This window comes from Phocoena phocoena, chromosome 7 (genome assembly GCF_963924675.1).
Source record: "Phocoena phocoena chromosome 7, mPhoPho1.1, whole genome shotgun sequence".
Taxonomy (NCBI): Eukaryota; Metazoa; Chordata; class Mammalia; order Artiodactyla; family Phocoenidae; genus Phocoena; species Phocoena phocoena.
This window is the reverse complement of record NC_089225.1, coordinates 54491521-54518624: the sequence shown is the minus strand read 5'-3', so window position 1 is coordinate 54518624 and position 27104 is coordinate 54491521. Positions and strand designations below refer to the sequence as shown.

The window sequence follows — 27104 nt, the reverse complement described above, 5'->3', positions numbered from 1 at the left end:
GCGCAAGCTCAGTAGTTGTGGCACACGGGCTTAGTTGCTCCACAGCATGTGGGATCTTCCCGGACCAGGGCTCGAACCCGTGTCTCCTGCATTGGCAGGTGGATTCTTAACCACTGCGCCACCGGGGAAGTCCCTTGTTTGATTTTTTTAAAGTTGCTTTTTTAAAATCAGGACCCAAGCCAGGTTCCTACATTGCATTTTGTTGATCTGTCTTTGCCCCCTACCAGGATAAAGGGCCTTCTTTCTCTGTGGCAGAGATCTTGCTATTTAATCAAGGCTTACCAACAGTAAAGCATTCTGTACTCCTAGGAGCTGCACCTTGATTGTCAAACGTGATTTGCCCCGGCTTATAAGTGTATACGCTCCTTGTATGTTCCCATGGTTACTTAGACCAAGAGATTGAAGTATTTATTTTAAAAACAATGCAAATTAATTATTCAACTTAATCTGCCCTGAGAAGCATTCTAGTTCCAGTTATTGACTTGTCTGGGGTCATTATTTTATTTACAAGGTTTTCGGCCATTTTTAGGGGTTGTTTTGATAGACAGTTTATTATGGTAGCTTTAGTTGATTTCAGTGATTAACGAGAGTCTTACATCGCCTCATTCTATTAGAAATTGCATTGTTTAGTAGCTGACAGTAGGACTTGCTGTAATGGACAGTAAAAAATACATATATTAAAGCAAAAAGAGAATAGTACTTCATGAAGCAATCAGAGTGAGAAAGGAAGACTTCTGGAGAATTTTCTTTGCAAAATTAAATAGAAGGTTTTGTTTCTAGTATACGTGAAATATGCAACTGAAAGTGCTAATTAGATGTATAAAACTGCCTTTTCCTAATGCATTTGTAGATTTTAGTAAATATCAGAAAAATTTTGTGTCACTAATTAAAATCTCTGTTTAAAAAAATTAATGTGGCTCAATAGAGTTGTTAAAATTTATGTGACCATATGTGTTAAAAATTATTTTTTCTCATTGAAATATTACTTATGATAGATGAATTCCACATTGTACTATTGTAACAGGGGTTGTGTTGCTGGATCTGTTGCCGTCTTTTCTTGTTGCATAGAGTGCTTGTGTAGTGAAAGGGCATGCATTCCTGACTAAATTTGGCTGCCATTAGGAGTAAGAGCAGTAATGATAGTGAAGGACAGCAAGAGGATTAGCTTCATATGCTCAGCTCTTGCCTTGGTACCTGTCTTTCTCCTCCACTGTTCATGTAATTCATTTTTCTATATGGGAAATGCTCTACGTGATATTTGTAGTTACTGAACTTTGTGACGTTGTCATTTGAGAATTACTGAAATCCCAAGGATGTTAAGATCTGAAAATGTCAGTGTATCTTAATTGGAGCAAAGTCATGGAGGAACAGTGTGTGTTTTGACTCATATTACAGCCACATGTTGGCTGAGCAGAGATGAAGCTGCCTAGACCAGTCAGGACTGATTTTCTGGTAAACCCAAGAATAGTGGAAGTCAACCCCAAAGAAACCTTGGTTTGGATAAAGGTGAGGAGTTAGAAGAGTAACTCCTTCATGTTCGAGCAGAAGCTGAAAAATTCAATACGCAAGAGGGAAACTGGGATCCTCTGCTTTTCTGTGTCTTCTAAGCATTTTAGAATAACTATGTCAATATGCATTAGCTTTACAATTTCCAAGTACTTTGGTGTTCAAGATCTCATTTTCTCCCTTAGAAAAATATCTATCTTTCTGTAACTTCTTGTTAAAGAGACTCTGAGAAGCTATGTGTTTGCTCAAGAAATCTCTACTAGTTAACAACCCAGGCTTAGTCCCTGTTTTCTGACCTTAGTTTCAGTGTCCATCATGCCATCCTCTCTGAGCAACTTGAGGGCTGGAACTAAGTTTTTCTGATCTCTACATCCGTAGTACCAGGCCTAATGCCCAGCACAAAGTTGGTGCTTGATAAATGTTTTAAAAGTGAAAACAGGGGCTTCCCTGGTGGTGCAGTGGTTGAGAGTCTGCCTGCCGATGCAGGGGACACGGGTTCGTACCCTGGTCCGGGAAGATCCCATGTGCCGCGGAGCGGCTGGGCCTGTGAGCCATGGCCGCTGAGCCTGTGCCTCTGGAGCCTGTGCTCCGCAACGGGAGAGGCCACAACGGTGAGAGGCCCGCATACTGCAAAAAAAAAAAAAAAAAAAAATGAAAACAAAGTAACCTGAAAGATTTGATTTAAGCAGATTTTCGGCTTAATAAGTAGTGCTTCTAGATATATTACCTTGTTTTGGTATAACTGAAAAAAGAGAATTCTTTATCCTGACACACTGTATAATTTCTTTAAAAGTAACCAACTTTCTAGTCACAACCTGTCAGAATTTTCCTTTATAATCTCTGGAAAATCTTTTAGAAATATCGAACATCAAATAAAATCTGTTTTTGAACTTAAACCATTTAAACAGGTAATTTAATATCATTTAGACTATTTGGGTTTACTCATTCATGTCATTGAATTTTAAGTTAACATTTTTTTTCCTTACTCAATGGAAATTTAGGGTTGTGTATAGACTCTACGTAAAGTCTACTTTATAGTTAACCTATGATGTAGGTTGCATACATTCTAAAGGTTACTTAAGGTTAAATTTGGTAAATTGCAAAGGAGTTACTGCTATCCAATTTACTACAGTCAAGTGAGGTCTTGATGTGTTGATCTGTAGGCTTGATAGGCAAAACATTTCTAGATAACATGATCTTATCACTTGGTGCTAGAGGTAGTTCAGTGCAAGTACAACATAAATCTGTATATGAAACCCTACTGTCTTTTATCAGCAATAATTTTGAATAAATGTATAAAGATTCTAATTTTTCATTAAGATCCATTTTCTTTCTCAAGCTTCAGAATGTCAAGGCTTTTTCAAACACATATGAACTATACTCAAAGTAAATTCGAATATTTCTGGAAATGTCAAAGCTATGTGCACTTTTACATTAAAATACTTGCGTTAGGTTAGGAAAAAGTTTAATCGAGAGAACAGACTACCTATTTTTATTCAGATACTGTCAGCTACTTCTTGTCTGTGTCTTTCATGTGTCCTTGACTTCTTGCCCAAGAGGGATTTATGACTGCTTAAGAAACATATTTGAAATGGCAAATGATTAACTCTAAAGTTATTTGGAGTATGGATATAATATTTGGTTAATTTCATTTAAAGTCATTTTAGTTCAGTCTTTGAAATGATAGGAACAAAATACGAATGATATTGTGGGACTTCCCTGGTGGCACAGTAGTTAAGAATCCGCCTGCCAATGAAGGGGACATGGGTTCAATCCCTGGTCTGGGAGGATCCCACATGCCACGGAGCAACTAAGCCGGTGAGCCACAGCTGCTGAGCCCACGCACCACAACTACTGAAGCCTGTGCACCTAGAGCCCATGCTCTGCAACAAGAGAAGCTACTTCAGTGAGAAGCCCATGTACCGCAACTAGAGAAAGCCTGCCTGCAGCAATGAAGACCCAACACAGCCAAAAATAAATAAATTAATTAATTTTATAAAAACTTAAAAAAAAAAGAAATGATATTGTGAACTACTAAATTAATATATTAAAATTTTAGCATAAGTGTTAGCCTAGGAGATCCAAAACTTTTTTTAAATTGCTTTTTATCGTTTTTAGTGTAAACATTGCAAGTCATTTTGGTTAGCAGAAAGAGAAGGTCTCAGTAAGGCCCTTAACCTTTTCCTATTTCTAGCTGTATGTGTTACTTTAGGCCATGTTTCTTTTTTTTTTTTTTTTGGTCTGTTTAAACATTATTATCCAGTCAATTAAAATAAGGTTGAAAGCAATGAAGTTATTTAAAATAAACAGGTCAGTCTTCTTTTAAAAAATACTTTTTGGTTTAAACGTATCACTTGTTTTTGAGGTACCTGCTTTTCTTTGTTAACATAATACCTAAAATGCTTTAGTCTCTTGACTGACTGTGAGTAGATTTCTAGTTTCAGTTCTAAATTCCCTCTTCTGTTTTGTCTGTTCAGGCAGCAGGCTCACTGACATTGCCAAGTAATTGTCTCTAATTTAATGAGTTAATTAGTTAACTGTCTCCTGCAGAAGTCAAGTACTGACTCCTTGTAGGTGAGAAGACTTTTGGTTTTTTCCTCTGAGCTATGTACTTTATCTTTCAGTTAAAATCAAGTTAAAATAGACTAGGAGAGTTGGGGAAAACACTAGCAAAATACCTCAGGGTAAGTGATTCTCTGGCATCATTTATAACCTAAGATACTGGCAAAGCCTGTTCCAAGTACATGTCAACAAAAGCATTTGTTCTCCTTGTTGGCCACTGTGTCCTTGGTGATTTGTGCTAAGGCTGCTCTATTTCCTGATAGTTTTAAAGTCAAGAATGTTGTGAAATCCTGGTGATTCAGTAAGTGCAGTATACATTCTGTTTGTGTGTGTGTGTGTTTGTGTTTGTGTTCTGTGTATATAATGGTGATAGTCCTGGCAATCAAATTCAGGTATTAGTATTAGATATTAGGCACCTCCGTGACAAAAGAAATGAACAGTTAGTTGCTGTATTTTGTTAATACTAACTCTGAAATGTTTTCATATTGTTTCTTTTGAAAATTGACATCTGCTAATTAAAGAAAGCAACACTCAAATTGTGAAGTGAGAGAACAAAGATCACCATAACCCATCTCTTGTATTTTCTTATTTTATATTTAGTTCTTAATTCTTTTAAATTTCTCATAAAAGTTGGCCCAGGATTCTTTGTCAGAGAATATGAGCATTTCTATGGTTCTTTATATATGACATGTATGTATATTTGTGTGTATGTACATATATATTGCTAAATCACTTTTTAAAAATTTATTTATTTATGGCTGTGTTGGGTCTTTGCTGCTGTACACAGGCTTTCTCTAGTTGTGGTGAGCAGGGACTACTCTTGGTTGCGGTGCGCGGGCTTCTCATTTTCGTGGCTTCTCTTGTTGTGGAGCATGGGCTCTAGGCGTACAGGCTTCAGTATTGTGGCACATGGGCTCAGTAGTTGTGGCTCACAGGCTCTAGAGCACAAGCTTAGTAGTTGTGGCACACGGGCTTAGTTGCTCCGCAGCATGTGGGATCTTCCTGAGCCAGGGCTCGAACCTATGTCCCCCTGCATTGGCAGGTGGATTCTTAACCACTGTGCCACCAGGAAAGCCCTAAATCACTTTTTAAAAGGCCTGAATTTGAAAAAGCAAGGTGTATAGAACAATGTAAACAGTATGTTATCATTTGTGTAAAAAAGAAATGGATAAGAATATTCATACGTACATATTTGTATGTATATATATTGGCATATATATATATATCCTATATATAAAATTTACTTGTTTATGCACAGAACATCTCTGGAAGCATATGCAAGAAATTGATTGCCCCTGGAATGAGGAATTGAGTGACTGGGGACAGAGGTGGGAGGAAGACTTTTCATTGTATATCCTTTTGAATTTTGAATGGTATGAATTGACAGCATTAAAATCATAAATAAAAGAAAAAGCTGCTAGCAGTGGGTGAAAGTCCCCATTGTTTTGCATTTTCACTCCCATTGCCTTGGTTCAGGCCTCAATCTCTTTTACCTGGATCGTTGCAGTAGCCACTGCTTGGTCTCCCTGCCCCCAGTCAGTTTCTCTCTTCTCTAGTCCATCTTTTACTTTGCCTCCAGAGAGAGCACAGGTCAGATCATGTCTCTCTCCTGTCGTAAAATTTTCAGTGGCTTCCCATGGCCAGGATAAAGTACAGACTATTCAATTTAGCATTCCAAGTCTTCCACTATCTGGTCTCAAACTGCCTTTCAGCTTCACTTTCTTCTACATATCTTTGTATACCCTGTCTTTGTTACCATTTCTTTCTCCAACTAACTCCTCCTTCCCCCAAAAAGAAATAAATGTATGTTTTAAATTTCTGTATTTGTTTGCTTTTTTTTTTTTTTAAGCCTGAAATACTTCTCTCCATTTGCAGTTGAAATTAAGTTTTACTCTCAAGGCCTATTCTAAACATTATTTTCTTTTCCTTCCCACCAATCCCTTCCCACCTATCCGCAAAATGAATCATTCTTTTTGGTTCCCAGTGTATGTTTCTCATACCTTTGGCACTCATTCTAGTTAGTTGTTGACTTGTCAGTCTCTTAAAATTCTATTTTTATACTTCCTTGTATTGATCCCTCTTTCCAGTTGCAGTAGTCTCCCTGACATTGTGCCTTTCCCCACTCCTGCCTGTCCTTAACTCTGGTGGTTTTCGTATCTTGGTAAACATGTCAGGGTATACATGTCAATGTATAGCATAACAATGTTATGTTATACATTGAAGAACTTCAAGGAGGAGAAGAAGCAGTTGATTAGAATTAGTAGAATCCACTCACTATCACTATCAATGCCATTCAGTTTATTTTTTCTTTATCCTGTGTTTGCATGTGTATTGTTTTAAAATTCAAAGATTATTTAGTTTTCATTTTATAGATGCGTGTTTTATCTAGAGGCTTGGGAGGAGAATGGCATCGTTGAAGGACTCACAGCGAGTTAGTGGTAGAGCCAGGATATAAACCCAGGACCCTTTCAGGAATGACTTTTATAGCATGTAGAGAGAACATGACTTTATTTTGGGGTGATATTAGTTAGGTGCTTTTGGTAGTACCAGCTAGTAAAAATGTGTCCACCTTTGGGCTGCTTCTTGTGAAGGCTGATAGAGCATTTGTTGTGATAGCCTCTATGGTATTTTTCAGAGTACAACCAAGGAAATATTTAAAAATTTAACTCTCTCCTTATTGAAAGAGCTAGTGGCTTGGTTTAGACAGATTCACAAATGAGGACATTTGAAATGCTTAACCAAAAAGCAGACCAACCGTCCTTTGCTCTTATCCTTCTCATCCTCATCTTGTTTCCTAGAAGCAAGCTCTTGTAACTTTTCTAGCTATTCATTTTGATATTTCCCTTCATATTTCTATACTGCTGTTTCTAGACACTATTGACTTTCTTTTATAGCAGATGAGGACTTAGCTTCTTTATACTACTTCCTCCCCCATTCTTCTCCCTCCATTCTTATGAGCATATTTGTGATTGTTATTAAATTAATGTTTGGTATCTACATTATTATGACTAAGTTCTGTTTATTTTCAGCCAAGCCATGTATTATAATATTTTCTATTTTTATACAAAAGAAGTACTTATTCATAATTTAATGTTTTTATAGAGTTAAAAATTACCTAACTTTTCATTTACTTAGTGATTTGTGTACCTAATACTAATTCATTAACAAATGTTTAGAGTGCCCTCCATGTGCCAGGTATTATTCTTGGTGCTTGGGGATACATCAGTGAACAAACTAGACAAAAATTCCTTCTTTTGTGTTATTTACATTCTAGTTGGGAGATACAGTAAACATAATAAAGAAGTGAAATATATAGTATGTTAGAAGGTGATAGGTGCCAGGGGGAAAAAAAGCAGAGCACCCTGGGGGAATTGGGAATATGATATAGGCATGGGTGGTGATGCGAAATAGGCTGATGAAGAGTAGGTCTCATTGAGAGGAGGGCATTTGCGTAAAGATTTAAGCTCCTCCCTATGTTATTTTCCACGTACCAAATGCCTTGGATACCCTGACATTACAGTTTCCCTAGTGGCTTGCCCTCTTGGAGCCCTCTGTCTGCCCCAGCCAGGAATGGCACTCCAGAGACCTGCAGCACAAATGTTGTACTGGGATTTCCCTTGGCCACTTTACTGGGTTTGATTATCTGTTTCCTGGATCCCCTGTCTTTCTCTTACTTGGTCCATGCTCTCTCTTTTTTTTTTTTTTTTTTGCGGTACGCGGGCCTCTCAGTGCTGTGGCCTCTCCCATTGCGGAGCACAGGCTCCGGACACGCGGGCTCAGCGGCCACGGCTCACGGGCCCAGCCGCTCCGCGGCATGTGGCATCTTCCCAGACCGGGGCACGAACCCATGTCCCCTGCATTGGCAGGCGGACTCTCAACCACTGTGCCACCAGGGAACCCCCATGCTCTCTTTTTGATGAAGCGAATTATCATAGCTTCCTGAGAAAAAGGGTACATAAAGGGAGAAAAAAAACCTTGAGAACCTGGATATCTCAAAGTACTTTTAACCTACTCTTACAATTGGTTGAAAGTTTGACTCAGTTTAGAATTCTAGGTGAGAAATCATTTCTCTTAGAATTTTCAGTGCCTTACTGCAATGTCTTCAAGCTTCTACTGTTTCTGTTGGGAAACATTGAGGCCCATGATTCATAATTCTTTATATATGACCTATTTTTTCTCTCTGAAAACTTTTAAGATTTTCTCTTTATCCTGATGTTCTGCAATTTTATGATGATGGGCCTGGCTCTGGTGTGGGTTTTTGTTTTGTTTGTTTGAATTTATCGTGCTTGGCACTAGTGGGCCCTTGTATTCCTCAATTCTGGCAAATTTTCTGATGTTACTACTTTGATAGTTGACCGAAGTAGCTAAATTGATCAACTACAACCCAAAGATGAAGGCTTTGTTTGGTCATGTTTGGTCACACCATAGTACATAAAACCCTGAATGTATAAAGAGGCATTTATATGATAGGCAGGTATTATTATTATTTTATTCTCTAAAATTATTGACATAAAAGGCAGAATGTTTTTGTTTTTTCTCACTCCTGGAACTTAGAATGAGTACCTATGATGGCAGGTCTTGTTTGCTATGCTGTTGTCATTCAAGGTTTGGCAGGTTGTGTCCCCATCCCCACCCCCCGACTCTTGCAGGCAGGAAGTCTCCAGATGTTATCTTCTCACTTTCCATCTTGCTCACTTGGCTGCCTTTTCACCTTTCTTCGTCTTTCTCATATTTTTTCATATATATCTACACATACATTTGATTGACATAAAAGTCATTACATAAAATCTACCATTTTAAAGTATGCAAGTCAGTGTTTTTTAGTTTATTTACAATGTTGTATGACTATCACCAGTATCTAATTCCAGACAATTTTTATCACCCCCAAAGAAAAACCCCCTACATAAAGTGGTTACTCTCCATTCACCCCTCCTCCTAGTTCCTGGCAACTACTCTTTTCTCTGAAGCTCTGAATTTGCCTGTTGTGGACATTTCATATCAATGGGATCATGTGGTCTGTGGCATTTTGTGTGTTTTCTTTACCTTATAATATTTTCAAGGTTCATCCATATTGTAGCATGTATCAGTACCTTACTGATGTTCTTAACTCAGGCTCTGGGTGTTTGTTTTTTGACCATACAGAGAAAAATCTGCATTTATTATTCTTATTTTGATTATGATACTGGCCTTTAATTTACCTTTTCAGAAAACATTTGTTGGCTACGAAATGATATTGAATACTTTTAATTGTAAGTATACATTATTTATTTATTTTTTAGTATGCCACTACTGAGGTCAATGGAGAACATTACATGACCCCGGAAGACTTTGTCCAGCGCTATCTTGGACTGTATAATGATCCAAATAGCAATCCGAAGATCGTGCAGCTCTTGGCAGGAGTAGCTGATCAAACTAAGGACGGGTAAGAACCTTTATGCACTTTTTAAAAAAACTAATGTTCTTCCATAGTATATTAAAAAATAGGAAAACCATGAATTTACCCATGACCATCTGGAATTTTAATATTAATAAACCATATCTTTTCTTAGAAGTTTATAAAAACTGTTATTTAGTGCCATTATCAAATATACTAGCATTTCTTTCTTTTTTTTTCTTTTTTTGAAAAAAAATTACATGCAAAAGCCGTATTTTATATTGAATAATCTGAGCAGAATGGTTTTCAGGTAACTAAGTGTCTTTCATTCATTCATTCATTCAGTAAATATTGAGTACCTACTATATTTTAAGCAGTGTTCTAAGTACTAGAATTCCATCAGTGAATAAATCATAGAAAACCAATAAACAAAATTTTAAAGTAAATTATAACGTTAGGTGGTTATAACTGCTATGAAGAAAAATAAATCAGGGAAGAATTTAGAGAGTGGTATTTATTCATTTATCTGTGTACTCATTTATCTGACAAATATTTATTGAACAACCACCATTTGCCAGGCACTGTTGGACGTTAGAAATACAAACAAATTAAATGAGGTTCCTGACCGTAAGAAGAAGCTCATGGCTTAGTGAGAAAGAGGATGAGTAAACAAAGAAAAAAAGTAATACTTTGGGAATAAGGTGTTATAGTAGAACCATATGAAACATACAAAGGACACCTAAGAAAGCATGGTTAACTATGTTTTGGGTGGTCAGGAGAGCATCTTAGAAGAAGTGATGCTTGAGTGAAATCTGGCAAGACAAAAAGGAGCTTGCTGGTGGTTGGACAAATAGGGAGGAGAATTCCAGGAAAGGGAACAACAGTGGCATGAAACATCAAGGGCCACTTGCATGTCTCTGCTGCATACACATTGAGGAGGTTGTGTTATAAGTACTTCGGTGGGGCTGTGGCATTACTTTGTTGTTGTCAGAGTAGCGGTTGGAGTGCAGCTGGGGACCTCATGTGCTAAGCTTTGCCTGTATCCTGTAGGCTTGTGACTCTCAGATTTGGAGGTATTTTTAGCCTGGCAGTGTATACATGTGTGCAGTCACAGAAGTTACAAGGTGCATCTTACTAGAGTGTCAGTTTACTCAAATCAAGGGGAAATAGCATTTTTATATTAAAATCAAGTATGACTGTATTATGGAGGGAATGGAATATTTATATGCCTTGCTTTGTGAGTTCCAAGCTACAGCCCCAGGCCTCCAAGGGCCCAGTTTCTTTATCCTACCTGTAGAGGTGCTTGTGTGAAGAACTTTGAAAAACTAGGCAAAACTAGTTTTAAGTCTTTAAACCTTATTTCTGTTATTACAAATACGATCAGATTTTAGAAAAATGGAAGGTTAGAGTAGGACAAGACTTGCATGCAGTGAAATTCGTTTAGAAGGCTGTTGTAATAGTTAAAGTAGAAGTGTTGGTTTCTAAGTTCTTTGAATCCTGGGTTATTGTATTCATTTGTATTTTCTCATAGAATCTAGCACAGTGCATGAAAATTACTATGAGTACTTTATATCTTGGAAAGATTTTGTATAATTTATCAATGGCAGATATCGGGGAACTTGTATACATTTTGTGCCTGGTCTCTTAAAAAAAGTCAAATGAACTGCTGAGTTACTGTGGACCATTCAGTCATTGGGTCTCTCAATAGTGATTAGACAGTAAGGCATATAAAAATTAATCATATAATCAGAATTCCTTCTTCAAATTTATTAAAGCTCTTTTAGAAACTTTTATTAGAGTATTTATTGTCATTAATTTGGCCTGAGACTTGCTTTCAGATATCCATATCTTTTCAGATGCTTCCTTTTGTGACTGTCTGCTCTGATCCATCCTACTTGTCTATCTTATTTGAAGCTTCATGTGGTTCTGCCAGAATCAGTTGTGTTGTTAAAGTGTGGTCAAGTGTAATCAAGTGTTTAAGTTGCCAGAGTGGGATAGATCAAAAATGGGTTTGGCTAGTAAAGAATCTAATACTGTTGAATAGTGTTTACTTAAAAAAAAAAAATCAAAAACTGTTTCTCTTTTGAAAAGGTAAATCTGTTCTATTTCAAATTTTAAAAACATCTTAAACTTCCTTTTTCCTCTCTCTCCTTGGAATAAATCAGATTGAGATTGGGTAGGAAATCTGATTCATAGAGTTAGGTCATAAAAATTATAAATATATGATAAATATATGTTTATGAAACATAGATTATTTCTAAAAGCAGAGAAAGGTGGAATTTTCTAGAAACAGTGATTCTTTTTTTCATTAATTAATTTTTTGGCTGTGTTGGCTCTTCATTGCTGCGCATGGGCTTTTTCTAGTTGCAGCGAGCGGGGGCTACTCTTTTTTGCGGTGCGCCGGCTTCTCATTGTGGTGGCTTCTTTTGTTGCGGAGCACGGGCTCTAGGTGCGCAGGCTTCAGTTGTTGCAGCACGCAGGCTCAGTAGTTGTGGCCTGTGGGCTCTAGAGCACAGGCTCAGTAGTTGTGGCACACGGGCTTAGTTGCTCTGCAGCATGTTGGATCCTCCCGGGCCAGGGCTCGAACCCGTGTCCCCTGTATCGGCAGGCGGATTCTTATCCACTGCGGCACCAGGGAAGCCCTAGAAACACAGTGATTCTTAACCTCCCGTTCTTGGATAGTCTTCAGAGTTTCCTGAACTTGCTGAAATATAATGCGAAATGAGTGAATTTTTATCTGCATTTTTCTGGGGAGAAATCACACGTTTTTCAAAAGGGTCTATGACTTCAAAAAGGTTATGAAGAACCTAGGGGCAAGACGGAAATAAAGACACAGACCTACTAGAGAATGGACTTGAGGATACGGGGAGGGGGAAGGGTAAGCTGGGACAAAGTGAGAGAGTGGCATGGACATATATACACTACCAAACATAAAATAGCTAGCTAGTGGGAAGCAGCCACATAGCACAGAGAGATCAGCTTGGTGCTTTGTGACCACCTAGAGGGGTGGGATAGGGAGGGTGGGAGGGAGGGAGACACAAGAGGGAAGAGGTATGGGGACATATGTATATGTATAACTGATTCACTTTGTTATAAAGCAGAAACTAACACACCATTGTAAAGCAATTATACTCCAGTAAAGATGTTAAAAAAAGTTAAATATCATTGTTAAAGTTTCTTTAATACTTTTAAGAAAATCAGAGGCTTTGATAATATTTAACTTATTCCAAGTAGCCAACCCTTCCTCATTTAACGTTTAAGGAAAATGAGCTCCAGAGAGGTTGATTGACTTCCCCAATAACACAAGATTAAGTTCTCTTAATTAAAAAAAACTATCTTTTCCCCATTGTTCTGTTTCCCGCCCCTTTACCCTGGGCACTGATGAAAAGTTAGAATAGTTCAGTTGGTCCATCTTTTTTCCAGCTCCAAGAGGTATTCCTTGATTCTATTATACTTTTTGATGATGATTCCTATAGATATATAACTTGAAATAGAATCACATAATATTGTTTATAATTACCCCAGACCAAATCTCAGTTAATACAACTAGCATAAACAAGTTTGAGTGATTTAGTTAAGTGTATCGGAAAAGGAGGTTTGGGAGTGGTCAAATGTGGCCCCATGCTCTGCCCTTACCCTCCATGTTTTCTTAGCATGTAAACTGCCCCCTTTCTCTTCTTCCCTGCTCCCTTTCCTCCAACAGATAGTAAAATAAGCAGGAGTGTTTTGATGCAGGTGCTTGCTATGGAGAGCCATGTAGAAACAGCATTGTATAGTATAAATAGCATGATGGGTTGTCTAAAAGTAAAAGCCATTAGCCAAGCATTATTTGTGAGATTGTGGCTTAAACTTTGAAGTTCTGGCTGTATAATGAAAAGCAAAATGATTTTGTGCATTAATTGCAGATCTCAGGGACCATTATTGTGTGATTTAATCTAAAATATTTAGACAGTTTCTTGTTTGAAACTGTAACTTCTAGAACCATGGTTTCTATATTTAGCTCTAGTCAGAATTTCATCAGGAGGCCCTATTCTCCTATAATGTGGAAAACTCTAATTTTCCTTCCTTTCTTTTTCACAAGTGTTTTCCTTTAATATTCTACATGCACATAGAAAAACGTTTAATGAGGAAATCTTGGTTGTTTTAAAAATTACAAAATTATCATATTAATGTTGTAAAATTTTATTAGTTTCCATTCAGTAAATTAAAAAGGATCTCTTTAGGAAAATTTTAAAACATCAAATTAATAAAATATATTATTTCAAAGTTATAAAATGAATACATGTTCTTTGAAAAAAGTCAAACAGCAGGTAGGGTAAAAAGTGAAGGTGCCCCCTCATCCTTGTTAAAAGAAAACAAGCTATGGGCTCCCCTGGTGGCGCAGTGGTTAAGAATCCGCCTGCCAATGCAGGGGACATGGGTTTGAGCCCTGGTCCAGGAAGATCCCACATGCTGTGGAGCAGCTAAGCCCGTGCGCCACAACTACTGAGCCTGCGCTCTAGAGCCCGGGAGCCACAACTACTGAAGCCCACGTGCCTAGAGCCCGTGCTCCACTACAAGAGAAGCCACCGCAATGAGAAGCCCATGCACCACAATGAAGACAACAGCAACTAGAGAAAAGTCCACGCGCAGCAAAGAAGACCCAATGCAGCCAAAAATAAATTAAAAAAAAAAAGAAAAGGAAACAAACTATTTATCAAAGTGTGAAGTAAGCAATGGTTTCTTCACTCCACAGATAGTGGCTTGTGGTTTGCCTTTGTTTTGCTGAAGTCTTGATCGGATTCTTTTATAGATAGGAGAATCATGGCAGAATAAAGGAAAAAGAGCTTTAAAAATTATTCTGGAACATGTTTGCTTTATGTTGCCAGATAAGCAGACTGTTTCTTGCTTTCTGAAAAGTATTGTTACATTACAATGTGGTATAAAATGCCTGTGGACTAAAAATAGATAAGGAGCATATCAGAGAGAATAAGTGGCCTATCCCCATTTCCTCCCAATATTTTATTATGAAAAATTTCAAACATTCAGGAAAGTTGAAAGAATTTTACAGTGAATACCCCATATACCCACCACATGTATTCTACCATTAACATCTTTCTCTACTTCTTTTCATGTATCTATCGTCTATCTTTACATCAGTCCGTCTTTTTTTTTTTTTTTTTTTTTTTTTTTTTTTATTTTTTTTCGTCTTTTTTTTTTACACATTTCAAGTAAATTGCAGACATTGATACACTTCTTAAATATTTCAGCATGCATATTATTAACTAGATTTTAATATTTGTTTTGAGGTTTTTTTCTTTAGATGTAACATTTACACACAGTGAAAAATATAAATATTAAAGGTACATTTCCTGAGTTTTGACAAACGTGCACACCTGGGAAACCCCATGTGACTTATTTTTTCTTATTGTATTAAAATATATATAACATAAAATTTACCATTTTAGCCATTTTTAAGTGTACAGTGCAGTGGCATTAAGTACATTCACATTGTTGTGCTATCATCACCGCTGTTCATCTCCAGAACTTTTTCATCATCCATACTGAAACTTCATACCCATTAAACAAGTCCCCATTCTCCCCCAACACCCAGTTCCTGGTAACCACTATTCTACTTTCTGTCTCTATGAATTTGTTCTAGGTACTTAACATCAGTGAAGTGAAGTGAAATACAATATTTGCTCTTTTGCATCTGGCTTATTTCACTTAGCATAATGTTTTAAAGATTCATTCACGTTGCAGGATGTATCAGAATTTCATTCCTTTTTAAGGGTGAATAATATGAAGTGACTTATTTTTAAGTTGCTTTTGTGTTTCTTAATTGACTTTTCTTTCTTTAAATAAATCATTGTATAACAAAGGTAACTCTGAGTATTGAGGGTTGGCTGAATATTATAATAATGTTCTACTTGCTATAGGTACCAGATACCCTTTCTATTTTTCAACTATAACTTTAAATTTCGGATTGGAGGGCAGGATGGTGAACACTGGATTGAAGGCAGGAGTTGAGTCTTCAACGTGGCCCACTGGGTTGCTGAATGTCTTTGAACAGATCACTTCTTCAGATTTTCTAAGGGTCCTTCTGACTCTAAATTTCATGAATATATGATTTGCCTTTTTGAATATACTGGTAGATAAAAATGTAGATATTTAATAAAGTCCATAGAATTTATATTTTAAACAAAATGGCACTTAGTTGGAAATCTACGCTGCAAGAGTCTCAAATCTGCAGGGGCAGGTGTAGATAACTGGCAAGCCCTGGTCTCTCTGAAGAAGGCAGCTTCTGCTAGGCTCCAGGAAGCTGGTGCTGCTTGGAACCAGAAACCTGTTGCCCAAGTTCATAATTTATCAAGAGAAACCAGAAAACTGGATAGTTTTGTGAAATCTTAGGATTTCCTCATGTTGGCAACAAACCTAACTAAAAACATAATGCTTTACATGCTAAAGAAAACATATGTGTGGGCCAAATTCAGTCTGCCAGCCAACCATTTATGACCTTTGCTAGTTAAGAAAAAGGTCTTTGACCTCTTCTCATAAATACAGAAGGTTTTACTACTGAGCATGAAATATGCTTTAAAGCTACATATTCTGTATTTCAGGGTAATTGTATTTTTGATGTCTAATTCCCGAGACTTGTTTTGGAAAAACCAAGATGCTGGGCATTGTTCTTCCCTCCTATAATCAGCCTAGCTACTTTTAATTTTTATTTTTAAAATTAATGTTATGAGCAGAAGAAATAATGCTAATTCTTTATTATAAATATAAAAATTTCAAATGTTTCTGAATTACATAATGTAGAAAGTGAAAGTCTACTCTAACTCATTTCCTAGATCACTATTGTATTTGTGTTATACATTCTCCTTGATCTTTAGTTTTGTTCAGAGCTTAAAACCACATATTGCTCATTGCTTTTTAGGAGTGTGTGCATAGTCATGATGATACCTGATATATTGTTACTTCTTTGTTTTTTACTACCCTAAAATTTGTGTACTGATAATCATACTTTTGAGTTTTACTATATTTTTTAGTAATGCATAAGGTGTGTTATGACATGTGGCCTGATAAACAGTTTCGATTGTTCCTCCCAGGATTCATTAGGCACTCAAGCTCCTAATTTCACCAAGGATTCTTCAGCGTGGGCACAGTGAGGGCATAGTCTTCAGTGCCCTGAATACTACCACCACAAAGCCTTTCTTTCCCTCAAAAAAGGGCAAAGGCATAGTGTACATCGTTGCTTTGGATATAATGTAATCTGTGTAATTTGAACATACTTCAAAGTGTTTTAAGTAATAGAAAATGTAACTTTGAATGTAAAATATGTCTTAGATGAATGAGGGCATAAAATGAAAAGTAAAATGTAGTCACTTATCTTAATACTGTGTTGGAAAACAGGTATCTCTAAAAAGTCATGTATTCTAAATTGGGTTTATTCAAGAAGATTTATGAGTTCCTACCCTGAATCAAGCCTGTGCTCTGACAGGCCTACCTTCTAACGGGGAATTGGACTTTAAACAATGATTTACATAATTACTTTAACAAGAATTCTGTGAGGGGTGCTAAAAAAGTACAGTACTGCTGTAAGGTGTGAAGGGGATGTGAAGTCATCTGGGGACTTTAAGATGATTCTCTTGAGGAAATGATATTTGAGATGAGCTATGTAAAGACTGGGGTCAGGGCTTCCCTGGTGGCGCAGTAGTTGAGAATCTGCCTGCCAATGCAGGGGACATGGGTTCGAGCCCTGGTCTGAGAAGATCCCACATGCCACAGAGCAACTGGGCCCATGAGCCGCAACTACTGAGCCTGTGCTCCGCAACAAGAGAGGCCGCGATAGTGAGAGGCCCGTGCACCGCGATGAAGAGTGGCCCCCACTTGCCGCAACTAGAGAAAGCTGTCGCACAGAAACGAAGACCCAACACAGCCAAAAATAAATAAATATTAAAAAAAAAAAAAAAGACTGGGTGGAAATTTAATGGACAGAAGTTTGGAGATGGTGGGATCATTCCAAGGAAAATGAATTGCTGAATGATGGACCTGAGTGGAAGGAGCATGGATTGTTTTAGGAGCTTAAAATGAGTGGCCTGGAGTGCAGAGAGCAGGGAAGAGATACGGAGAAGTCAGATCCTTTGGGCCTAGAAGCTACATTAAGAATTAGGTCTGTTCCTTTGGATAGGGTGACTATAAATGTATTGTCCGAATCAGCCCATTTGAGAGTAGAATGTGGCACTACTGGTGTGTGTGTGTATAATTACTTGGATATATACTGTTATATGTATTTCTTGGATATATACTGTCACTTGGATACTAGTCACTATCAGTAGCAGCAACATGGTATGAAATATTTGCAGCAAGATTTGTTGTGGAAGATGACTCTAAACTAGCATATGCCTACTCCATAAGATCACTGAAGGCAATTTCAGTGTAGTTTTGGCCACTGGCTAATTTCACAACCTTGAGTATTATAGGATGAAATAAGTTAGTTTTCTTCCTTTTGGTTTTGAATTTTCCTTTAAAAATTTTATTATTGACATTTCAAACATATATAAAACAAAGAGTAGTATAATAAATGCAATATACTCATTGCCCACTTTTTTTGAGGTTAGTTTGTGCTTTTATTTGCAAGTATAATTTGACCACAGTGGCCTGCAAACTTTTTTGATCTAAAAAGTACATTTTACATCACAATCCAACAAACACACACACATATATAATATGTATACATATATAAAAACAAAAGTTTTGCCAAAAATGTCTACCCTGAGTGTTAATTCTTTTTTAAGACCTTTTTTTTTACCAAGAATGAACTGCACTGACACATCATAATCACCAAGGTCCCCAGTTCATCTTAGGGTTCACTTTAATGAAGTAAATATACCCACTTTTAATAATTATTAAGATAATTATTAAATTTGTTTCACTTATACCTCCATCCATTCCTCCATCCTCTGGAGTATTTTGAAGCAAATTCCAGGTGACATATTTCATCTGTAAATATCTCAGTGTGTATTTCTAGAAAATAAGAAAAATTACCAAAAACAAAACAAAACCTCCTCAAAAGCATTGATGTCTTAATATCATCAAGCATTTGTGTTGTAACAGTATTTCCATTTCCTGATTTTCTTATAAACTAAAAAAAAAATTTTTTTACTTTGCTTTAATCAGAATCCAAATAAGATCTGTATCTTTGTAATTAATTGCTACATCTCTTAGGTCTTTAATGAGGTTCTCCTCCATATCTTCTTTAAAAGTTCTTTTTTTTTGCATATACAGAATATTCACTCTGTAGTTTGCCACAGTCTGCATTTTTGCTGATTGTGTTTCTGTGGTAATGTTTAATTTGAGATGTTCCTTTGTCCTTTGTATTTTTCTGTAAATTGTTGATTACATCTAAAGTGGTTCTCGGTGGGGCAGGTGCTATTGGCATCTAGTGGGCAGAGGCCAGTGATGCTGCTAATCATGATAGAATGCACAGGAGGCCCCCACAGCAAAGAGTTATCCAGCTTCAAATGGCATGATTGAGGGCCAAGCTTTAGAAACTCTGATCTAGAGACTTGATCAGATTCAGGTTCAATTATTTTCAGTCTAGTCTCTTTCTTCTTGCCATGTTAGAGGCTATTGATTATTGCCCAGGTCCATTAATGAGTTAAGGGTTTACAAAACGGTAACATTCTATTATTCGTTCTTTCTTTCTTATCTGGAATACCACTATAAAGAGACACTTCCCTTCATCAGTTATTTGGTTACCCTGAGCTACAATTCATACTGTAAAGGCAGGTTACCAGCCAATAATATTTTATATTTTATTCCAGGTTGATCTCCTATCAAGAGTTTTTGGCATTTGAATCTGTTTTATGTGCTCCAGATTCCATGTTCATAGTGGCTTTCCAATTGTTTGACAAGAGTGGAAATGGAGAGGTGACATTTGGTAAGAAAAAAAAAAGATTATATGTTTAAGTGAAGTTAGTGAGGCTGGTTCAGTTTTTAATTGCTAAATTTAGTAACTGCATATAGATTGCTGCTTATTTTAAGAGCTAGTCAAAAAATGAAGTATTAATTTCCTAAAAGGATATACATAGATAAAATTAAAATGGCTTTATTTTCTTTTAAGCATTAGACTATTGCAAAAAATTAAGGAATTTAGGAATGTTGTTACATCAACTCATTGACTCTCTGACACTTTCACATTCCTAAAGTAGGTGGTGTAAAATTATCTTGTTCTGGGCCAGCCTGGGCAACATTTTTTATGAAACAGACTGAACAACGTGGAGTAATCATCTCATACCTTCAGGAATTTTTGGGTAGAGAGTTCAGAGCTTCTCTGGAGCATCTTTGGAAAATTGCTGCTATGTCATTTTAACACCTAAGAATGGAACTGAAGGAGGGACTTAAGGCAAGAATAGTTAGCATTCTCTGAACCCCCATTTTAGATTTTTGGTTTTAGGCAAAAAGGCTAGAATATTAAAGTTGCCATTTGAATTGGATGTAGAAATCAATTTAAATCCTTTGGTAGGCACATAATCTAGCACATTGTGGATGTCTCAAAGCATACAAGCTAGGATTTCTATCTATAGACATGTATTAGTTTTTTGAAGAGGCTTACTTGCAGAAATTAGTATGTGTTTAGTAAGAGTATCAGCTAATTTTTTCCTGCAAGAGGCTTTTCAATAAAAATAATGTAGTGTTATCAAGGACCTAGAGCACTCCTCCCTTTTTTTTTTAATACTTGGATTTTTTTTATTGTGGTAAAACAACACCTAACATAAACCTTAGCATCTTAACCATTTGTAAGCGTACAGTTCAGTAGTGTTAAGTATATTCACACTGTAATGAAACAGGTCTCCAGAACTTTTTCATCTTGTAAACCTCAACTTGAACCCCTTTAGTGGTGTGAATTGGAATCAATATGTGGTAGGGAAACTCTTGAAAATCAGGCTTCCCCTGAGCCACAGCACTAAATATTTATTCACTGTAGTGTTGGTTATAAAACAAATATCCTCTAGTTAAACCCAGAGGAAGATGTATCGCTGCTATGGTGAGAATGGTGAGAAAATACAGGTATTTGAAAGGACCAGTGCGCCTTTGCTGTCATCTTAGTGGGCACATGTTCTAGCTTGGCATTGATTGTTTCCTTCTTTCTGCCCACTGACCCAGTTGTCTTCTGTTATCAGAAGATTTTCCCAAATAAATACCTATGCAGAGCTCTTTAGGTGTCTGTGTTTATCTTGGCATTCTCTCTGCTTTGGAGCAAGCTCTGGCCATTCTGCCTCCTAAAGAATGTTGATTTTCCTCAGAAACACCCAGATTTTATAGTTTAAAGCATAAAGCCTTTATCATCTCATCATTCAGCATTAACCCTGTACTGCTGAGAATGCTGCATTTTCTATAAGTATCACACATGCTCATATACCTTATTTCCAAATGTGATGCACAGATGCTTGGGAAATAACTTGATATAAATATCTGCCTTAGTGACAGTATACCCGTGCTTCTGTCATGTGTCCATTTCTTAAGAATTAGATTTCCCAAAACCAAATTCTATTTTTTTTGGTCCCCTTTACCTTGGTATCATGATTCTTTGTGTCTCCTCCATTTGATTGCTTTTTCCAATTTCTATTTTAAAAATAAGTCACTCAAGTCAGTTTATTCAACAGACTAACAATAGAGACTCATGCCATTGTTGATTAGCAGATTAAAATGTGTAGGAAGTAGCTGAATGGTTTATACACACATTATTTCATGCAAATGAAAGCTTGTAGTTATTAGACTCCAACTTTAGCGTTTTATAGATCTTTTGTTTTTCCCTCAGACTATGATTTATGAGTTAAAATTTCAAGAAAATATAATTAGGATTAAAAGCAGAACAAATCAGTTTTAGTTTTTATAGCACCTGTTCTGAACTGAAGAGCATATAAACCCTCCAGAATCCTTCATTCTGCTGCTCCATAATCTAGAGTTAGGAAGATTCTTATCTTCCTTTCGACATTGTTCCTGTGGTCCCTGGCTAACTGGATGGTTCTCTTGAGGGTGCTCACCTATTTGCTGGGGACCTTGACCATTTCCCCTCCCTGCCCTACATCCCGAATTCTGAGGATTCATTTTTAGACAAACTTTCTTAACTAAGATGAAAAAAATCATAATGAAGGAGAAAAATTTTAATTTTATATTCTTAAGAAAAGAAGAAAAGCATTGAAACTGTTACAGATGCCATTTAACAAAATTTCTAAGGCCCACTCATTTCAGGCTGTATTCGAGACTACAGAATTTCAACATAAGGAAATAATTAACTTGGAGTTTGTTTTAATAGGATTTTGGACCTATGATAAAGGTCAGTTTTCATGTTTGTACTCACTTAATAAAATGAATTGTGCTTATGTATTTATAGACGTATGTTTAGGTAAAAGGAAAATTTAGATCCATTCTAACTCTAAATCCTTTTCACCAGATGGCCTTATGTTTTCTAGTTTGGAGCTTATTTAAAGTATAGATTTTTCTTGTGCACGTCAGGAGAGAAAGGCGGGAGAGAATATTGGATGCAAGGTGTAATGGAGTGGGGAAAGACTATTACGCCGTCAGTATATCTCATGGACTATGACGATGATGTTATCTGTGTACTTGTGTATATTCTCATCTATGCTTTTTTTTTAGATATGCTTTTTATACACATCAAATTGTGTACTTAAATTGTGTGTATCTTTGCAAATATTTATATATATCAGTATTGAACAACATTTACTTGAATGCTGGACAAGTTTTTTTTTTTTTAATTAGAGATACCTCTGCTCTGGGCGAGAGGACTTACATTGAGACCTTGGTCATCCATTTTAGAATGTACAAGCTCAAGAGAGGGTTTTGGAGTTTTTAAAAGAGTGAATAAAATCATCAGTTGTTTCTTCTTTGGTGTTCTTTTAGTAAAACTTCTAATGCATGCTGTGGATGATTACTTAATGGCTTGTATATCTGTTTCTGCCTGGTGGCATGAGCCTTATAGGGGCCATTGCATGACTGGTGTGTGCTAGATATTGTGTAAACTTGCCTTGGTCTCACTGTTGTCCACTAGTGTACTGGATATTCTGCTCAATAGAATTAGATTGACATACCCTAAATAACCAGCTATTCTACATTGTGTTGTCAATAGTTGCCATGCATTTGTCCCAAGTTAAAAAAAACCCAAAAACCCTATTGCTTTAACAAGGATGTAATCATTCTAAAAAAAAACCCCCAACAACACTCTTACCTATTAACTAATAATTGTTATATATTCTAAATTTTCTATTAAAAATCTCATCAACATTGTGTTCCAAAGTGTTTGCCTGGGAATGGGAACTCTCTGAAGAAAACTTTTCCAGGGGCACATCTTTACCCCGACTGTAGAACCCTCAAAAAGTAGGGATTCCTTTCAATTTTGTACTATGTTTGACCATCATTATGTATAACAAATAAAAATGTGTTCCATTTGTGCCTCTAAAACAGACTCTTTTTCCCTAAAGGGAATAATAATCTGATTGGGCTGTTTTAGGCATGACCACTGCTATTGTTAAAAAGAGTTAGGAGATGGAAGTCTAGATATGAAAAATGTCATATCCTCTCTCGGTGGAAACAAAGCTATAGACATGGTATAATATGAAATTCTAATGGTAATAAATGCCTAGTTTAACTTGGTAAGAATGAGAGCTTCACTTGGGTGTTCAAATTAAATCAGGAAGACTTTTTGAGACTCCTTTCAGGTATCGCAGAGAAGGTCACGTTAATATTCAAGGCTATAGAGTAGCTTAGAATTTGAGGTAAAAAGAGAACATGGTTTTACTTGTTTTTATGCCATTTGGTGATAGATTGTTGAAGCATCTAACTTCTATAGTAATAGATGCTCTTTAAATGTAAACTCATTTTTCCTGAGAAGTGGACCTTTACATATATTTGGCAGCAGGACTACTCTGTTGACTGATTGTACAGTAGTCCCTTTTGGAGGTAGGTAAAGGGTTAATAGAAATACTTTTCCCTCAGTAAAACAGAGGAGGTCACCCAGGAAACTAATGAGCCACCTGGAAATAGAACCTAGAAGTCTGGCCTGACATGCTGGGTTGGCTGGGACTTCTACAAGCTCCTGTTGTTGATCTTTTTGTTGTTGTTTTCCTTTTTTTTCTTTTTTAGTTTCTTAGTCGTTCCTCTTCTTTCCCCCCAAGTTTTCCCTCACTGAGAAACTCTTTACTTCTGCAAGTCTTGCCATTGTTTTTGTTCAGTTATACACAAGGATATTCATTGTTCCTGGTGGGAGTCCTTCTAAAAGCCCCTCTGACTTCACTTTAAGAACTGTGCAGGTGAAACTCAGCTATTGAGGACTTTTTTTCCCCTGACAATAAAAATGTTTGATCTCAAGCCTATAAGTTGGAAGGAGTGGCTCCTGCTGGGCTGGAATCCTTGGAATCAGTATGTCTTTGGGCTGATGGTAGGTGGGCTGTGTCACAGGGCTGATGGCTTGTATACCTACAGGAGGAGTTCTCTGGCCACACCGTTGGTACAGCAGCTCCTTCCAGGCTCATTCATGGAACAGGCATGGCGGCAGTCTTGGAGAAGAGTGCCAGCCCCGGTCAGAGGTAATTTTGTACTGCAGAAAGGTGAACAAGACCAGTAGGAAGCTCCCATAAGGACCAGGGGAGGGATGAGGGTGGATGAGATGGGGAGACACAGTGTGGGCTGCTGGGGAAATTAAAACTTCTGTTAAGACATATTTACATAATATATATGCTTCGATGTATTTCATCTAGTGCAATCATCATAAGTGACTGATACAGCTAAACTGACTAATGTTATATGTCTGTGAACATTTTTACTTAATCACAGTTGTCACCATTACCTGCCCTCCTGACAACTCATTGTGCTCCTCTCCTTTAAGCAAATAGAACATAATGACAGGCTACTTTTGTATCTGGCCCCAATTCCCTTTTCAGAGGAATTATAAACCATCTCTTTCATGAGCCCATGCTCTGCAGGAAGTGAAAAAGTGGTCTTTTGTTTTCTATATGTCAGAAAACAAATGGATTCCTATTTCCCCTTAGCAGTGCCAACCTAGTATAAAACACTCGATCATGATCTTGTTGCCAATAAGATGTGACTATCATATCCCTTTCATCCAAGCCAGAACTGTGGCCACTGAAATAGTACTCCTTGGAGAGCTAAAGACCCTTGTTTGCCACTGGAAAGACGGGATTCTCTCTGGGGGGAAACTTGCTATGTAGTTTCAGTTAGATATATTGGGTATATTTGAGATTATTGGTGCTCCCTTTCATGTCGCACAGAACCTGATAAAACTGGGTAAGATAAGATGATCATCAGCTCTTTGGGCTATTGCCTCACACAAGTATAAGCTCTCCAGTTCTGGAGCTTTTGTATAACTTTTTTTTTTTTTTAAATAAGCATATCCTGGTAAAAGTAAAGTGGTAATTATGAATTTGACTTCAAAACAATAGTTGTACTAATTATTTCTGTAAGCTTCCTGATTTAGCCTTAGGCAGTTGGTAGTGGAAATAATAACAGAAGGGAAGTGGAATATTGAGAGGTGCCAAAGTAGGTTTGAAATTTTGTAGCCTGTGACATGGCTAAAATAATTAAAAGTGTCTGGGGGTAGTTAATAAACAACAGCACATAATAATGGTCATAATAAAACCATATACAAAGCTGTCAACTGACCACTTTGGGTGAAGGGAGAAATGTTTAAACAAATATTCATGGAAAATGACACTTTTATATTTGGGGAAATTATTATGAGTAATTTAAGCCATCATTTTAATTGTTTCAAAGGTATTGTAAGATTTTATTTAAAGGTTGCTAAGTAGTTTACAAAATAGGATTTTAGTTAAAAGTTTTTATTTTAGAGCTATTTTTCTGAATGTAAATTATACATTGTAATTTTGGTTTATAAATATCCTTTTTGTGATAATAGAAGACAATTTTCATGGTTCATTAAATTTTCATAAGTTTGAAAGCTTTTGAATCTTTGGCTTTATTTGATATAGTTTCGCACTTGAGATTCTGATATTTTCCAGTCATACAAAGGGAATTCAGTTTTATTCCACTGTTATATAAAACTTATTTAGGTAGCAATACGTATATTTCCTATCAAATAGTTGAGTTTTGGGAGTTGTGACCTTTAAAATAAAGGTTATAAAATAACTCATTCCCTTTAATAATTTATCTTAATGTTACTTAAATATATGTAGTAATTTAAGTTATCCTAATATGCTTTCCATTAATTTCTTCATAGTCCCTTAGTTTAACACTTAAAATAAGAAATCAAATTAATTAATTTGGAAAGAGAAGCAACTAATTAATTGAATTAGGAGGATCCTAAAAAAATCTTTGCTAAACGGCCATAATACTTTTAACTCTAAATAGTTTTTTGCCATCCTTATTATTTTAATTATTTTGTAAACTTTAACATATCTTATGACTTGTTGAAGTTTCATATAGATTCAAGGGTAATCCTTTGTGTTGGTTAGGATCCCATGACTTGCTGTATTGCATTAATTCTTTGCTTTCAGAAACAAAAACTCATATATTTAATTTGTGTTTATGGAAGATGAAAATAATTGACATGATTTGAAAACTCTGAAATACTGTTGCTATTTAGGCCAGAAATAAATGCTACATTCCATTTGAAAGAAAAGATGAGAATCCCATCTCCCCAGTGACATCCAATGCCGCCTTCCAACTGACTAATCACTGTGATCTATTCAGAGCTGTCATGTTGAGTCCAGACTGGTAGGATTTCCAGTTCAGGATTCTTACACTCCCTACTGCTCCCCCAGCATAGCAATGCTTTTATCAAAAAAAAAAAAAAAAGTATATTAAAACTAAAGGGAATCCATTAAACCATTTACAATATGAGATTTATATCTTACTCAAAGAATTTGCAGAAATTAGATAAAATAGCATAGTTGGAGATTATAAAACATTAAGCTTGTATTTACTAATTCTTTAGTATAATTGATAGCTGTAGATAGTAAAATCCTTTCACTAATATAATTGGCTTAAATTTGAAAATAATTTTGTTAAGACATCAGTAAAACGGGCTTCCTGCTTTCTTAACTTTGTTAACGATTTTTTTTTTTTTTTGGCATGAGCTTCTAAATTAGTCTATCCAGTCTATGCTTGTTAAAGTACCAGTCATTTGTGAATTGACTTTCATAGTAAGTGTAGAACGGTGTAAGAAAGTGAATGACTTTGTTAGTGCATGAAGACAAGCTGTCAGAGCGTTTTGGTTGTATATTACACAGTGTGACTGGTTCCTATCTAAAAGTTAGTATACTGTGTTTAGTCCTTCTTTACTTAAAAGTGAATCACTAATTTCACTTATCTTAAAATATTTTAATAGCTGAGACTAATAATCATGGTTTTTATGGGGATCTTGTAGCTTTGTGTCAAGACCATATTTTTGACAATATCAGAAGCTTTTAATAAGGTGCTTGCTGCTGAGCTAATGATATGCTTTTGATAGTATTTCTTATACCTATCTTCAATAGACATATTCAGGCTAGTGTGAATGTAATAATCAAGCCTCAATCAAGCCATACTTAGTATGACAAATATTGCATTATACTGTAATTTAGGTATTCATGCTTCTGATAAAGGACTTAATTCGACTCCTTGAGTACCCGGGAAAACACTATTG

General features: G+C 36.4%; 1 protein-coding gene across 2 annotated transcripts in view; it reads left to right on the top strand.

Annotated features, from left to right (window-relative positions):
* Positions 1–27104, top strand: part of SLC25A12 (solute carrier family 25 member 12) — a 90839-nt gene that overhangs the window by 9807 nt on the left and 53928 nt on the right. For both annotated transcript variants that reach the window (XM_065880327.1, XM_065880326.1), the window contains exons 3-4: positions 9348–9490; positions 19249–19364. In XM_065880327.1, the coding sequence (XP_065736399.1) occupies positions 9348–9490; positions 19249–19364 (259 nt within the window). The remainder of the gene's footprint in view (positions 1–9347; positions 9491–19248; positions 19365–27104) is intronic.